Source organism: Canis lupus, chromosome 28, assembly GCF_048164855.1.
Source record: "Canis lupus baileyi chromosome 28, mCanLup2.hap1, whole genome shotgun sequence".
Taxonomy (NCBI): domain Eukaryota; kingdom Metazoa; phylum Chordata; class Mammalia; order Carnivora; family Canidae; genus Canis; species Canis lupus.
This window is the reverse complement of record NC_132865.1, coordinates 12,501,280-12,517,622: the sequence shown is the minus strand read 5'-3', so window position 1 is coordinate 12,517,622 and position 16,343 is coordinate 12,501,280. Positions and strand designations below refer to the sequence as shown.

General features: G+C 33.9%; 1 protein-coding gene and 1 pseudogene across 15 annotated transcripts in view; one reads left to right on the top strand and one right to left on the bottom strand.

Moving 5' to 3' along the window:
- The window catches only part of LOC140620186 (zinc finger protein 385C-like), a 450,118-nt gene that overhangs the window by 79,707 nt on the left and 354,068 nt on the right, over nucleotides 1-16,343 (top strand). For 13 of the 15 annotated variants that reach the window (XR_012019945.1, XR_012019942.1, XR_012019944.1 and 10 more), the window contains 2 exons: nucleotides 4,355-4,415; nucleotides 4,725-4,812. Coding sequence is in view for 8 of the 15 variants with exons in the window: in XM_072804085.1 (XP_072660186.1) it covers nucleotides 4,355-4,415; nucleotides 4,725-4,812 (149 nt within the window). In the remaining 7 variants the exon portion in view is untranslated. Of the gene's footprint in view, nucleotides 1-4,354; nucleotides 4,416-4,724; nucleotides 4,813-6,795; nucleotides 7,134-7,295; nucleotides 7,803-16,343 lie in introns of those variants that run through there. The other 2 variants (XR_012019948.1, XR_012019946.1) reach the window with 2 other exon arrangements.
- LOC140620444 (U4 spliceosomal RNA) lies at nucleotides 7,221-7,352 on the bottom strand (annotated as a pseudogene).

The following is a 16,343-nucleotide window of genomic DNA, read 5'->3' as shown; positions in this document are numbered from 1 at the left end:
ATTGTATTGTCTTTTATATTTAATCACTTAGGGATGCTTGGGTGGCTCAGTGAGTTAAGTGTCTGCCTTCAGCCCACATCTTGATCTCCAGGTCTTGAGATTGAGGCCCACGTTGGGTTCCCTGCTCAAAGGGTGTAGTCTGCTCCCCCCCTTCCATGTGCTCTTTTTTTCTCTCTCAAATAGATAAAATCTTAAAAAAAAAAAACACTGAAATACTAATAGGAAAAATCTCAAAGAGATTATATATACTCCCATGTAATAGAAGAGTCAAAATATAGACATACCATTAATGATTCATCAGTGGGCATTAATAGATAAAGAAAATGTGGTATATAACAATGGAATATTATTCAGCCCTAAAAAAAGAAAAAAAAAAAAGAAGGGAATCCTGTCATTGCCAGGAACATAGGTAAACCTAGAGGACATTCTACCCAGGGAAATAGACCTTTTCAGAAGGATAGATACTGCATGATACAATTTATATAAGGAATCTAAAATGGTTGAATTCAGAACCAGAGAATAGAATGGTGGTTGCCAGAGGATAGTGGGAGGAGGATACAGGAAGCTAATAGTCAAAGAGCAGCACTAAGTTTCAATTATATAAGACCTAGAGGTCTTACATAAATACAGGACTGTATTTGTAATTAATGATACTGTATTGTATGCTTAAAGTTTGCTAAGGAAATAGATCTTATATTAAGTGTTCTTATAAAAAATAAGTACAGAGAGTGGTAGGAAACTTTTGGAGGTGCTGGATATGTTTATGGCATAGATTGTGGCGATGGTTTCATGGGTATATGCTTATAATTCATCAAGTCGTATATATTAAATATGTACAGTGTTTTATATATCAGTCATACTTCAGTAAAGTGGTTGTAAAAAAAAGAAAGTCTTTCAAACTTATTATTGGATAAGGGCACAGCTGTGTTAGTAAGTGACCAAAGGAGGGCAAAGAAAATGAAATATTCAAATAATTGAGATTAATAGACAATAAGCTGGAAAAGTTAGGCTCGTTGGCCCCGTGTTTCCACTAAGCTTCATACTGCAGATTATTTACTTTAAAAAATTTCAAATCAATACTGTAATTTCTTCTACTTTGTGTGTCAGTCTCCCTCTTACTCTCTCTTTCGTTGCTCTCACAAGATTTTCTCATTTGAAGGCTCCAAAGATCAGCTCTGATAAGCTATATTGCCTTGGTGTCTTTTCTTGTCACTTTTGACACTGATTGACCCTATCTAGCTCAGGGAAGTGGTAATACACTGCTTTAGTCTTACTCTTTTCATTGCTTCTTTTGTGACAAAAGAAAAGATTATGACTCTCTCGATAAAAGTTTGAACTAGTGTCTGTGTGGGCAAAATACACAAACTAGCAGAAAATGTCTTTTCACACATATTCATATTTTTCCTCTTCCTTAAGGGTCATATGATTAAATGCATGAATTTTATTCTCCCGCACAAAGCAGCATCACTGTTGTTAGTACTCATTGTGTCCTCAGAGATATTTATATATGAATTCCCAGGAAATTTCATCTGGCTCGTATGACTAAAGGAATTGATAAAAATGGGCTGTTGCTTCTTAATACTAATAACCTTAGAGTATCAGAGGAATTTAAGAACATATAAAGAATAATTCTAATAGGACACTTAATTGCCTTAGGGCATCTTGCAGTAAGCTGTTTGTTTTTGATTCACATGCCTTTAGAATTCTTTTTATTAATCAATTGCCAAAATTGAGAGAGGCATCAAAGTAAAGTAGATTTAGGGAGTCTGTTGGTTGAGGGGAGAGGCACAATAGACAACCATTATCATGGTAGTTTCAGTACTGTTTGGTTTGCCTTCCTGTCTTTTCCAGTCTTTTGTTTTCTCCTCTTTGTTGCATTAGGTCTTTGCCTTTGTGGGTGACTCACTGCTCTCCAAGACTCTAGGTCATTGGAATGGACTGTTTCTCTGAAATTCAGTTATTAGCGGGCTGCATGATTCCTGATTGACCTGCTTATTAAGAACAGTGTCATGGTTTTACATTGGGCATCCTTTCCCTCATTAACTGAGTCACTTCACTTTTACTGTGAACATGTTCCAAAAATCTTCAATTATTCTCTTCCAAGCATGCGCACACATGCATGCTCTCACACACATGCAATGACTCCTATTCAACTTAGACTTTTATTTTGTACTTTCCCTTCAGTGATATCTATGAATTTATATTTCTTTCTTTTTTGTTTTAAAAGGATAAAGCTGAACTCTCCTTTTCAGAATTATTCACTGTATGTAATTTGAATTCTTTTGATATTTTTAAATTAAATTGGTTTGAAGAGTATAAGAAGTGGAATAAATGTTAACCAGCTCCATCTGTGCATAAAGATGAATGAATATATTAAATTTTAGGAAAAAAAATTATCACTATACCTAAGACCTGAGAATAATAATCAAAAGGAGAATTATCTTTAGTTCATTTGAAAAAAAAAGAAAGAATTCACCCCAAACCTAGAGTTACTTCTGTCATTTAAGTTAAAGATTGATAAGTTTTAAAACCTGAAAATATTAATACCATTAAATTCTTTTTTTTAATATGTTATCCTTTTTTTTTTTAAATATTTTATTTTTATTCATGAGAGACACAGGGAGAGAGGCTGAGACAGAGGTAGAGGGAGAAGCAGGCTTCCTGCAGGGAGCCCGATGTGGGACTTTATTCCTGAACTCTGGGATCACACCTGGAACCTAAGGCAGGTGCTCAACCACTGAGCTACCCAGACTTTCCTAATACCATTCAGTTCTTATCAAAATAAGAACATAGAACAGTTCTTCCTTTGACATTTTTTTCTGACAGAATTTGGATCTTCAAAGTTATATAGGACCCTTCCATTTGCATATTGATTTCAATTGTTTCTAAGATATCTTTGTTTTGTCAAAAGGTATATAATAATAATATTGACTTACTATCATGTCTTATTATTTATTTTAATTTTTCTCTTTTAAATACCATATCATCTTGACTAAATGTTTCATCTGTTTTGGTGTGTATAATGTAAAGGTTTTTTTTTCCTAATAAATAATTAACATGGAGTTGTAGCTTACAGTAATTTTCTTCATCTGAAATGTGATGAACTGCTCTGCATTCTTCAGCTGAACACGTGAGGGCAAGGATATGTTGGTAGTTACCTCATTGTGAAAAATGTCCTTGACATAGGTGAATCAGCCTCTCTCTCTCTCTCTCTCAAAATCTCTCTCTCAAGATACCATATCTTGATTTAGTTTGTTGTTTTTTTTACGTGGTACTTATAGCCGTCTAACATGGTATGTACTTTACTTATTTGCATTTATTTTTATTTCTACTTTTCCTGATATAATTTTCTGTGAGGCAAGGCACAATTAAGGAAAATGTTTAAACAATTTGTTACCTTGCAACCTAATTTATATTAATATTGTCATCAATAAAACGATAGAAATAGAAACAACTTTATAATATCAGAACAACTAAGAATGAGAGAGCAGATGGGAGAGAAAACCTTGCGTAAATTGATACAAAAGGCCACTCAAAATCAGCAAAACAAATTAGAGTAGGGAAATTACTTAGATGAATCAAGCTAGAAAAAAATTAATGGGAGGCAGAGAAACAGAAATTAGCTTGTCTTATAAAATATGTATTTAAGAAAAAAGATTATGTTGAGCATAATGTATTAGGCATATTCAACATGACTGCCTCACAATGTTCATAATTGTACTATATCCAACATTCCTAAACTAATTTGGTTAAGTAATGGAGCTCAAAGAAGTTACTTTTTCAAAAAAGTGCTCTATACAGTATCTAACTCTAGAAGAAACGATAGGAAGAGAGAAAAAGCACTTTACTGGTTGAACAATGTTTGATATATCCAAGAATAATTACACTGGACAAGTTAAAGGCAAAGAAGACTTTATTCATGAGTTTTGCAATAGCAGAGGGAGATTGAACTGAATTCTACTGAAGGAAAAAGTGGGAGAGTTTTTAAGCCTGCTTGGGTCCACTAAAAAAGTACTAACCCATGGATGTTAGGCTCCTGCCCTCTCAGAGACTGGTTAATAGGGGCTCCATCTTCTTGAGGTTTGCATTTTTAGGGATTGGCTCCCAGGGCCTTGAGAAATATTGCTGGCTTGTAGGCAAAAGCCTAAGAAGTTTTACATCTCAAAGGAGCTGAAAAAGTATTTACAGTTTCTAAAATAAATATTCTAAGGAAAGGGAGGTCAGGGGCCTAGAGTCCGAAGGAAGCTTAGTTGAGAAGAATGATCTGGTCATCTTGGTCAGATAAAAGAAACTGCTCAGGTCTCTACAATGATCTCTCTTTCTTGCTGGTTTTTTTTTTTTTTTTTTCTTGTAGTAACAGTTTGCAATACAGAGCAAACCATTCTTTTGCTGTGGCTTATTAAAGAGATGAACAGGTAAGTGCCTGATTCCATTGTAAGAATTCTATTCAAGACAGTTTTACTTTTTCCTGGTATTCAGAGTTGTAAAAATGAACATGCCTGGTCTTTCTGCTCAAAACGTTAAAAATCTTGATATAATTCTGTAACGCAGTGTCTTAGTAGTGTAGAAAACTACATTATTTATGGTAGAATTTTAAAATACTTACATGTATGTTATTTGTTAGATATCAACATTATGTTTGCCCTCTCTAAATAATTTGGAAATGTTAAAAATAGTCAACATAAGAACAGTATCCAAGGACTTTGTTTACCTTGTATTCACAGCTGGATATTAGGAATAACTCTGGACATACCTGTTTCAAGTGAACAAAAGCAAACAAATACAGAAGTCTGTAACCCAATATATTCTCAAGTAGGTAAAATTTTCTGTTTAGCTATGTATAGATCCAGCTATTTATACAATTAGGTACTGCCTATATAAATAAGTATGCACATATAATACTCATGTAATCTATTCTGTTGTATTATTTAAGAAGGAAGAATATATTTGAATTTTTTTTGTTCTCTCCAAATAAGTTGGAAATATATTAGTATATAATTTAAAAATCAATATAGATCTCTACCATTAAAATGTTATTACGGTTACTATGTAAATTACTATTAAATTATGATTTTAATTAAGCCTATCTAATTATAATGGAAACACATAGATGCATATTATATTTCATACTTTTGCTTGTTTCTAGGAAGTTCAGAGAGTTAATGTTTAATCAGTCTTAGGGATTGATCTGTTTGCTTATTCTGTGCCATTAATTCTAAATAGCCAAGGAAAAACAAACCTCCCCCAAGAGGGTGAATTCGAATCTCTGTTCAGGAAATTTTTCTTCATATTACTGTATGAACTTAGAAAAATGTTGAGAAGACTATTTTTATTTTATTATCTGCAAGTCTAATAGTCTTATGTATATGGCTTTTATTGATTTATCTCACATTCTTTTCAGAAGAACAATTTATATTATATATGTATTCCAGTAAGTATATATTTTTCCCTTGAAAAGTGCTATGTAGTTAAAAAAATAACATAATTTAAAAAAACGGGGCATGGTTATGTCCAACAAGTATATGTTGAGCACTATAACATGTAATGTGCTATTGATAGAAATATGAATGACCAGATTTTTTTTCCTCTGGTAAAACTTGGTTGGAGATGAATATTTGAAGGGATCATTTCAATACAGTGTTGTACATGAAAAATAGTATTTACAGAGATGTTAAAGCTAATGGACTTTGGAGCCAGACTAATTGAATTTGGATTCTCAGCTTTGTAACTGAGTAGCTGTGTGGTCTTCGGCAAATTAATTAACCTTTCTGTGTTTCTATTTCATTATACATAAAGGAATAATGATATTAACTACTTTATATGGTGGTTGCCTGGATTACATAATTAATGTAAATTACATGTTTAGCCTAGAGTCAGAATTATATTGTTAACCAAATATAATTTATCATTGTGATTAGTGGTGCCAGGATTAGTGAGAAAGTTTAGGGATGACTTCCTTGAAAGCTCTCTTGCAGAGATGATTCTGGCTCTTGAAGACTAAATAAAACCTCTCTAAATGAAGAAAGGGATTGTAGAAAAATCCAGGAATGGAGAGGAATGAGCAGTTGACAAGGTTATGATGTTATAATCTTGAAGTATTATCAGTTTTTTTGCCATGGAATTTAAGGTATAAGGAGGAGAGTGGAATAAGGAACACTAAGGAGATAAGCAGGAACTTTATCATGAAGAGATTTGTATGTCCCTCAAAGGAGATTTGACTTTACCTTGTAAGTGATGGATATAAATTAAAAGTGTTTTTTTAAAAAAGGGGAGTGAGGGGTACCTGGCTGGCTCAGCTGGAAAAGCTTGTGACTCTTGATTTTGGGTTTGTGAGCTTGAGCCCCATGTTGGGTGTAGAGATTACTAAAAACCAAACAAACAAACCAAAAAATAAGAGATGCACCTCAGTCAGTTAAGCAGCTGAATCTTGATTTTGGCTCAGGTCAAGATCTCACGGTCATGAGATTGAGCCTTGCATTGCAGCAGGGTCTGTGTTGGGTGTGGAGCCTGCCTCTCTCTCCTGCCTCCCCCCTCATTCCATGCACATAGTCTCTCTCATTCTCTCTCTGAAAAAAATAAAAAATAAAATAAAACAGAGTGAACTGATTAGATTGGGTTTTGTGTAAGTCTCTCTGGGTGCAGTAGATTGAGAGAAATAAGATGGAAGGCAGAAAACAGTTTATGAGGCTATTGAAAATATCACTGGATAATATAGATTAAATTGTTTGATTGTAATAAGGATTAATTTACAGGTCTGTTTTTGAAACAATATCACTTTGTGTTTTAAAATTTAAGTAAGAAGAAAAAGATACTACTACAGGTGAACCAGTTCTCATGGGAACAGTGTAAATGGAAGAAAAAGTTGACATTTTTCCTGATATTTCCCAGAAAAAAGTTGACTGCATATATAACCATTACAATGACTTCTGTGTGTTTTTGTAAGAAGTCTGTAAATATCCTATGTGATAATTATATACACAGAGGCATATGACATCATTTCTTCCCTTTTCTACCTTGTAATAATAGGAGTAGTAACAGTGGTGGCAGCAGTAGTGTTCTTATAACTTATTTGGTAAGGAGAATTGTATTATATTTGAATTAAAATAATAGAATAAAAAAAGTGTTTAGGTTCATGTCTCTTCAAGAATTATTTTTCTACTGTTTACATTTTTATGTATTGATTAATATTAGTATAATATAATATTAGCATAATGTAATAATTACTGTTTTAATTTTAAAATATAAATGAACTGTTGTTCAATAGGAAATTTTGATGTTCTTTCTCTTTCAATTAGCAATAATCGCGCCTTGGATAAACCTCATTGGCTACGATACTGCCACTGCGCAAGGCTTGATGTTCTTTCTCTTATGTGTAATCTGTTATACTTAATAAAATCACTATGCATTTATGCATTAGGGATCTAGAATGGGATAGGTAAGAAGTCCAGGTACTTCTGTAGAGATAAGTTCACAATACTGTGCGTATGATCCACACAACATCCTGCTGGGATAGAAAGAGCAGTGCTCTCCTTTTTTAACACTTGAGGAAACAAACTCCAGCTGGTTAGATGACTTGCCCAAGGAGCAGTCCTGAAATTTATACCCAGGCTTTTAAACTTCACATCTAATGTTTATTTTCTGTTGTAGCAGATTGCTAAGAACAGTAGAAAAAACGAAAGAATGATAAAATGGTATTTTGGATATTTGAGAATTTACTTGGATCCAAGGAAATTGGTGAACATGTGTCCTGACTCAGAGTGAAGCAGGCAGAAACATCTGTAAAAAAAAAAAAAAGTAAAACCTAGGTATGATACATGCTTAATTTATTAGGCACATCATTTAATCTTCCAATTCTCCCTTCAAACAATTTATCTAGTGAGTTGTAACAATTACCTCACAAAGAAGTCAAGATAATTAAATTATAACTATGTACAAAAGGCCAGGGATAGTGCTTGGTAATATAAGTTTTCAATACATATTAGGCTTTTCTATTAATCAACTTTGTGGATCTTTTGACGGAGTTCTTGAAAGAATAGTTCCTTGAGAAATGCTTTGCTTTTGACAACTGCTTTTTTTATTTTTATTTTTTATTTTTTTATATGAAGGGCCAGTAGGGGGAAGCAGAGCACCAGTCCCAAATCCAAATTTCTGGTAGTCTCCTGGTTTTGCAGTACAGGTGAGACAAACCCTTGACTTTCCCAGAGATCTAGACTGGTTGGGAAAGGACAGAAGAGCTATATCTGTACTAAATGTGCTTACACAAACTTACAATCTAATGTATGCCAAAGCAGACGTCCAAACCAAAGACTGAAAGCCAACTCAAAAAGCAGGAATGAGATTGAAGTTGTGATCAGCTTCTCAGTTCTTGGAAAGACAATTCTTTTGGTATTGGAAAAGCTTATACCTGTTTCTAAATAGGGCTCTACTTTGTTCTATTGAGGACATGGCTATTACATTGTTCAGTATGTCAGAGTTCCTCAAACCAGTCCTACCTTGTACAGGTCTTTTGGTTTGATGTGGTCATTGCACTTAGTAAATTGTCGGTAAAACTAGGCGAGAAGTGGGGAAACCCTGAGGAGAAGTATAGACTCCCAGGTCAATTTTTTTTTAGATTTAAAAAGCACCAGATTTAATACAGACTAGATGATTAACATATGCCACTTATACACTACAAAGAGATAACTACTATAAATGTAATTACCGTCCATCAACATAAAATTGAGACCCTTCACCCATTTTACCCACACCTCAACTCTTTCCCCTCTGGTAACTACCAATTTGTTCTCTTTATGAGTTTTGTTTTGTTTAGATACCACAAATAAGTGAAATAGTGTTTGTCATTCTGTCTGACTTATTTCATACTGTAATTCCCTCAAAATCCATCTATCTTGTCACAAATTGCAAGCTCTTTCTCTTTTTTATGGTTGAGTAGTATTCCATTGTGCATTATGTGTGTGTGTGCATGTGTGCGTGTATCACGTTTCTTTATCCATTCATCCATAAGTAGACACTTCAGTTGTTTCCACATCTTGATTATTGTAAATAATGCTGCAATGTATATAGGCATGCATGTATCTCTTCAAACTACTATTTTTGTATACTTTGGATAAATAATCAGAGGTGAAATAGCTGGATCATGTGGTAGTTTTATCTTTAATTTTTTGAGGAAACTCCATATTGTTTTCCATAGTCTGCACCATTTACATTCCCACTAACATTGTATTAAGGGCTCCCTTTCCTTTCTTTACATCCTCTCCAACACTTACTGTTTCTTATTCTTTTGATATAAGCCATTCTAACAGATGTGAAGTGACATCTCATTGTGGCTTAGATTTTCATTTCCTTGATGATTAGTGATGTTGAACATCTTTTCATGTGCCTTTTGGCCATCTGTTTGTCTTCTTTGGAAAAATGTCTATTCAGATCTGCCAGTGTTTTAATTGGAATGATTTTCTTTTGACTTGTGGGAGTTTTTTATATATTTATTTGACCCCTTCTCAGATACACAGTTTGCAAATATTTTCTCCCATTTGGTAGGTTGTCTTTTCTTTTAGTTGGTTTCCTTTGCTGTGCAGATGCTTTTTACTTTTTACCCTCCCCCCCTTTTTAAATATTTGCTTTTGTTTCTCTTGCTTGGGGAGACAGATCCAAAAAACATCACTGAGACTGGAGTCAAGGAGCTTACTACCTATTCTCTTGTAGGAATTTTATGGTTTCAGGTTTTACATTCAAGTCTTTAATCCATTTTGAATTGTTTTTTTGTGTATGATAGAAGATAGTGGTCTAATTTCATTCCTTTGTATGTGATTGCCCAGTTCTCCCAGCACAATTTATTGAAGAGATTCTCTTTTTCCCATTAGCTACTGTTGCCTCATTTGTTGTAGATTAATTGACCACTTAACTATTAAGTATTTATTATTTCTGGGTTCTGTGTTCTGTTTTATTGATCTGTGTGTCTCCTTTTTGCCAATACCATAGTGTTTTGGTTGCTGTAGCTTTAGTACAGTTTATAAGTAGAGAGTGTGATACGTCCAACTTTGTTCTTTCTCAAGACTGTTTTGGCTATGCAGGTTCCTTTAGGGTTTCATACAAACAGAATCATTTGTTCTAGCTCTGTGAAAAATACCTTTGGGTTTTGATAGGGATTGCATTGAATCTGTAGATTGCTTTGGATAGTATGGACATTTTAACAACATTAATTCTTCCAGTCTATGAGTATTGAACTCTTCCTAATCCATAAGACACTAGAGATTTTACTGCTTGGACAGGAGATTCTAATGTAACAATTTTAATTTACTCTGCTTCTTCCATCAGTTTCCTTTATTGACATGATGGAGGCCTTTTTTTTTTTTAAAGAAATTTTATTCATATATATTAGAGACAGGGAGAGGGAACACAGGGAAGGGGAGAGGCAGAGGGAGAATTAGGCTCCCTGTTGAGCAGAGAGCCTGATGTGGGGCTCAATCCCAGGACCCTGAGATCATGAGTTGAACCAAAGGCAGATGCTTAATTGACTGAGTCACTCAGGCATCCTGATGGAGGCCTTGGTAGTAATATATGCAATGGGTCTGAGTAGAAAAGGGCTAAGATTGTCAACTTAAAATATGACAAAGAGGGGCAACCTGGGTGGCTCAGTGGTTTAGCACCGCCTCCAGCCCAGAGCCTGATCCTGGAGACCCAGGATCGAGTCCCACATTGGGCTCCCTGCATGAAGCCTGCTTCTCCCTCTGCCTGTGTCTCTGCATCTCTTTCTCTCTCTCTCTCTCTCTCTCTGTCTCTCATGAATAAATAGATAAAATCTTTAAAATATATATATATGACAAATATGTAAAAACATATTTGGGGGACAATGGGTAGAACAGGGAACTCTAGTAGTTAGGTTGAGGGTGGAATAAGATGCTCTAAAATGACAGAGTTCAGTTTTTCCCACGTCATTGTATTTACAATTTAGATATAGATCCTCTTCCAAAAATCTGAGGGATCTTAATTTATTTGGTAATCTGCTTTATTAGATCAAATGGTAGGTAATTATCATTCTTCTTAATGTGGCTACATTTACCTACTTCCAAACTACATAAGCCAAAAGGGTGGATAAATCTCTTTCTCTAAGGGTTATAAACTATGTTGAGACAGGGCTGAGAATTGGAGGTATAAGGTTATCCTCAGAAAAACTTTCTATTTCCTTAAACTTTCTATAATAAGAAAACATATTTTTCATTTATGGAAAAATATTGTGAGTTACTGCTTTCTTAAATATTCTATCACATGGAAATCAGTGACTTGTTACTCAGTAGCATCTCTAGCACCCCTGCATTTGATCTTTCACCACCAGGAAAGATGCTTAAATCTCAGGTTTTAAAACAATACACTCCCAGAGTAATGATGACTTGGTCCTTGCTCCCTCCCATCCCATCTCAAATAGCTTTGAGATCCTTCTGCTGTTAGATTGGAATTGTGTCCCACCAAAGTTCATATATTGAAATCCTAACTCCCGGTACCTCAGAATGTGCTAAATGGGATAAAGTTATTGCAGATATAATTAGTGAAGATGAGGTCTTCAGGATATGCCCTAATCCAGTGTGATAGTGTTCTTATGAAAAGGGAAAATTTGGACACATGGAGACAAGTATGCAAGGAGAATTCCTTTGGAGTTATGTTGCCACAGCCAAGGAACTACTACAAGCTGGGACAGAGGACAGAGACCTGGAACATCGTTCTAATGCCTTCAGAGGGATCTTGATCTTGCTCACACCTTGATCTCAGACTTCTGGTCTGGTCTTCAGAACAATGAGAAGATTTCTGCTCTTTAAGTCCTTAGTTGATGGTACTCCATGATGGCAACCCTAACAAACTAATATAAGACAAAAAGTACATGGCTCTATTGAGTGTTCTGTTGGTAGTTAAAGTGTCTTATTTCTCAGGAAAACATCCTCACCAGGACTATCTCTCTCAAGAAATTGTTCCTTGTCACTGAAATGGCACCAGAAATAAAACCTTTCTATTGTATATAGTTTAATTTCCATTTTTTTCTTCTGACCACTGAGACCGTATTCAACATTATTAAGATTCCTCTTAAGGTTAAATTCATAAGCTTAATAAATACCTTTGTTTAAATAATTATAAAAATGTAAATATAGAAATGTATTCTATACAGTCAAAAGGAATGATGTGAAGCATGTATGAAATAACATGTCCTCACTCTGACAGATCTAATTGTGGCAAATTGCCTTATAAGCATCCACAGGCAGCCAACTCTGCTCAACCATTCCAGAAGGTGAGGCCCAATGATAGTATTAAATCTACCAAAAATCCTACAGTTGTATAATTATTTTTTACACTCTGTATTGACTCTTTTACAAACATCTCTTCCACGTTTCATTTGATAACATCACAGTTGTATATCACCAAAGTTATGAAACAAATGGATAATACAATTGAATGTCATTAACATAACCTTAATTGTAAACATGAAAAATGAAGATAAATGAGAAAATAAGAAGCTCAGAAATTCAGTAAAGACAGTTATTTGTAATATTAACAGTGCAAAGATATTCATAACAATGGCTATGTTAGTACATAGATATACATATAGTGAAATACAATATTGAGTTACAAAATTTTAACTCTTAGATCATGAAAGATAACATCCTATCTGAAAAGTATGGACTTTGAATCCTTAGCAAAGTGAATATGAAAAATGGCTCAGTGTATCTCTCTTTGGTGGAAAAAGAATCACTCTGGATGTATGTACCTCCTCCCTCCCAATATCCTACCACTTCAGTGGCTGATAAGTAACCCAGCTAATTGAGATGGCAACCAACACATCTGAGATTATCAAAATGTTTCCTAATTGGGCATCTTTTCAGTATGGAAAGGTTAGAATTGAAAATAGAATGACAAATTAAATCTAGGGTATTCACAGTTTGATGTTAGATTTAAGAGTGCATATATAACTGGCATTTTTTTTATAATTGGCATTTTAAATATAACATTTAAGAGAATTCAATGTATTAGAGTATCTGATATTTTATTAGATTAAAATTTACAAATTAAAATGCACAATTGATTTTAGATTTGTGATTTCAGTATAAAAAATGTTAAGGAGTTTGGCCAACATCCTAAACTATATTGAGGTAATCAAAATAATTTGAGTAACTATGTAAGTTTAATTTACTAGATTTTCAAAAGTTATTTTTAAGCACCTGGAAGAATTTTGCTTGTTAAAAGTCATATATTTGAAGACTATAAAAATAAAGTAGAATTATTAAATTTTAAGTGGACTTAAATGTGAATTATAATTGGGCTGTAATTAAAACTTCTCTGAGGGAAGTTTAGTTTGTTTATTTTGAATCAGTATTTTGAGTCAGTCAAAAAGTGAAGATTATTATCTTGTTTGTTAGATTAATAAATGGAATAACACTATTTATACATTGATATTATGAGCAAAGTAATGTTTCCATAATTTTCTATAACATTTTGAATATTAATTTTTAAACCTAAGAAACCATAAATAGTACTAAGGGTAAAACAATCATGAACATCATGAAATTCATTCTGACATTATGCTATGGCATAAAATTTTATTATGGAATGAGTGTGTGAAACCTGTCTACCCTGGACTTTGGGTTCTTACCTTCCTAGCAATATCAAATAGTAAAAGATTCTGAGAGATGCTATTGTCAGACTGTCATTTTTTTCCTGTGAAAAAGTTTTGAATATCAAAGCATATCCAGTTCCAGCACCTCATTTTTAGCAGCTTTACAGATCTTGTTTTTTTCACTCTAAACGTGGGAACAACTGCTGTTTGAAAAGTTGTACTTTAGGGCCTATTGCCCTGTGGCAAGATCTTTATTCTTTATGCTCCCTAAAGTGTAGTTTTGAAGGAATATACAGCTTTCTGAAGTGACATTGTCAAATTCACAAGATTATCTTTTTTTGTAGAGGTAAGAAACATTATTTTACTTTTTGGTATATTGTGTATGAAATAGACATTTGACACTTCTACTAAGGGAACAACAGGAAGTCTACGGCATCAACATAAATTAAAATTTACAGAGCACAGAGTTTAGTCACATTTCTGTTACTTGTGATTCTTAGCTGCCAAAGATGCCACTTACAGAGTTTGGAAAATACTCTGCATTGAAATTCTGTGTTATGGGTCTGCTTCTTGAATTAACTAAATCTGTGACTAATAGTAAGTCACTTTATCCGCATTTTTGCTATACCTGGAAAATGCACTATTTAGTGCACTATTTAGACCAACAGTCAGCTTGGTGTTTCTCTGATTAACCCTTTGTAAATCTTGAAACTCAGGTTTATGCAACTATTTTAACCTGTTATAAATGGTTTCAAAATTTAGCAAGACATATATCATTTATATAATGATAGCTTTGTTTTTTCTCTGTTTTGTTTGTTTGTTTGCATTTAGTTTTCTTAGTCCTGCTTACTAATTGTGATACTTTCTCTTGATGAAGAGGAAAGCTAAGGTAAGGAGCTTTGGTTTGGGCTATGGAATGGAAAACTCTCTGGCCAAGGATTGGACATTTGAGTCTGGTCTGTTTTTTGATCAAATTGATTAGTTATGTTGGATACATTTTGAAAGAAAATGAAAATTCTAGTAATCACGATGCATTTATACAGGTTGCTGAGAGAAATTTCTTTATTTCTACTTCGTATTTGCTTGAGGATTTTGTTAGTGCTACATAATATTAGATTACAGAATTGCAGCAATGAAGGTTTTACAAAGTCATTATAACACAATATGCCAAGAAAAGCATTTTTTTTTAACTTTTATTTTTACTTTTGTGTATGTGTGCGTGTCAGCGAATTGTATGCTTCTTTGTCTTTGTGTCCAATCTTCCAGTACAATACCTGGTACAAGAATATCTGTAAATTCTAAATGAACCAATGAATGGATGAACCACCATTTTCTATTTAACTGTCATTATTATGTAACAGATTGCTCCAAAATTTATTGGCTTAAACCAACAGTGGAGATCTGTTATCTTGGACAGCGTCTGTGGGTCATCAATTTGGGATTGGTTTAGCTGGGTGATTCTAGCTCAATCACTTATGAGGTTACCGTCAAGATTTCTGGATCTCTTCTTAGGACTGCTTGTGTGTGCTCATGTCATAGAAGCTGGCTTTCTGTAGAGCAAATGATCCAAAGAGATCAAGGCAAAAGCTGTAATATATTTTATCATTTAACCTTGGAAGTCACATACCATCATTTCCATCATATCTTATGGGTTAAATAAGCCAGACCTATTTATGATGAAGGGCACCAGAGAGGGACATGAATACCAGGAGACATGGGATTATGGAGGCCATCTTGGAGGCTGGCTAATGCTATTAGAGACATTTTATATTAGATGAATGTTTCACATTTATTAAGTCATATTCTCACTAGTTAAGATTTTTCATGTTAGAATGAGTCAACAATGGTACCAGGAAAATTAGCCAATTCATTATGGTTTTTAGGGGTCATAAGTATATTCTCAACAAACTCTGGAAATATGCAGCAAGCTGAAGAATGATGTTAACAAATGTGTATTTATTTAACTTTTCCTGTTTTCTGAAACTCTTGCTATAAAGTCTTATGCACATCCTGACATAGTCATACTTATCAATCTGAGATTTGCCTAGTTAAAGCCTGAGCTTTCATCGGAGGGAAACAACCTCAGTTAACATCAGTAAATCCCTTTAGCTTTAAGTGCAAGAAGTCAATCACAGAAAAATCACAAAGCATAAAGTAACACATAAAATAACACTGCCAGTCTGATCTCTTAGGAAAAACAAGCAGTGAAAGGGAAAGATGGTTTCTGAAAGCATGCTCAACCTTTCTTGGCAAAACAAAAGCCAAAAACAAATTACAGTGTGTGTTTACGCTAGAATGACTGTTACCTTAAGAAAATTCAAAGCAATTTTCCATAAAATAGGGTCATCACATCCCAGCGTAAGAACAGTCACTAAATTGAAGCCAACCTTACTCAAAATACAGTGGAATGGGGTGTGGGGAAGACCATACTCCGAAATTTAAGAATCTTACACAATTAAAAACTACATTTTCTATGATTTTGGCTTTTGTTTCTTTTGGAATTCTTTTCCTCTGGATTTTCTCTTTGACTTTTTTTGATCTTTAATGGAAGTACATATGTCCCTTTCTGTACAGGAAGAGTTAACTAGGTGGTAATAATAACATATTTTCCATAATTTATAGTAGTAAATTATTCAAAATGGAGAAAGTTATTGTTTTCCTTGCTTAGCCAGCTCTGATTTTTGGTTAAAGAAACCTTCCATCACAAGAAGGGAGAATAAGCTTCCAGCTCTTTTTTTCCTTATAT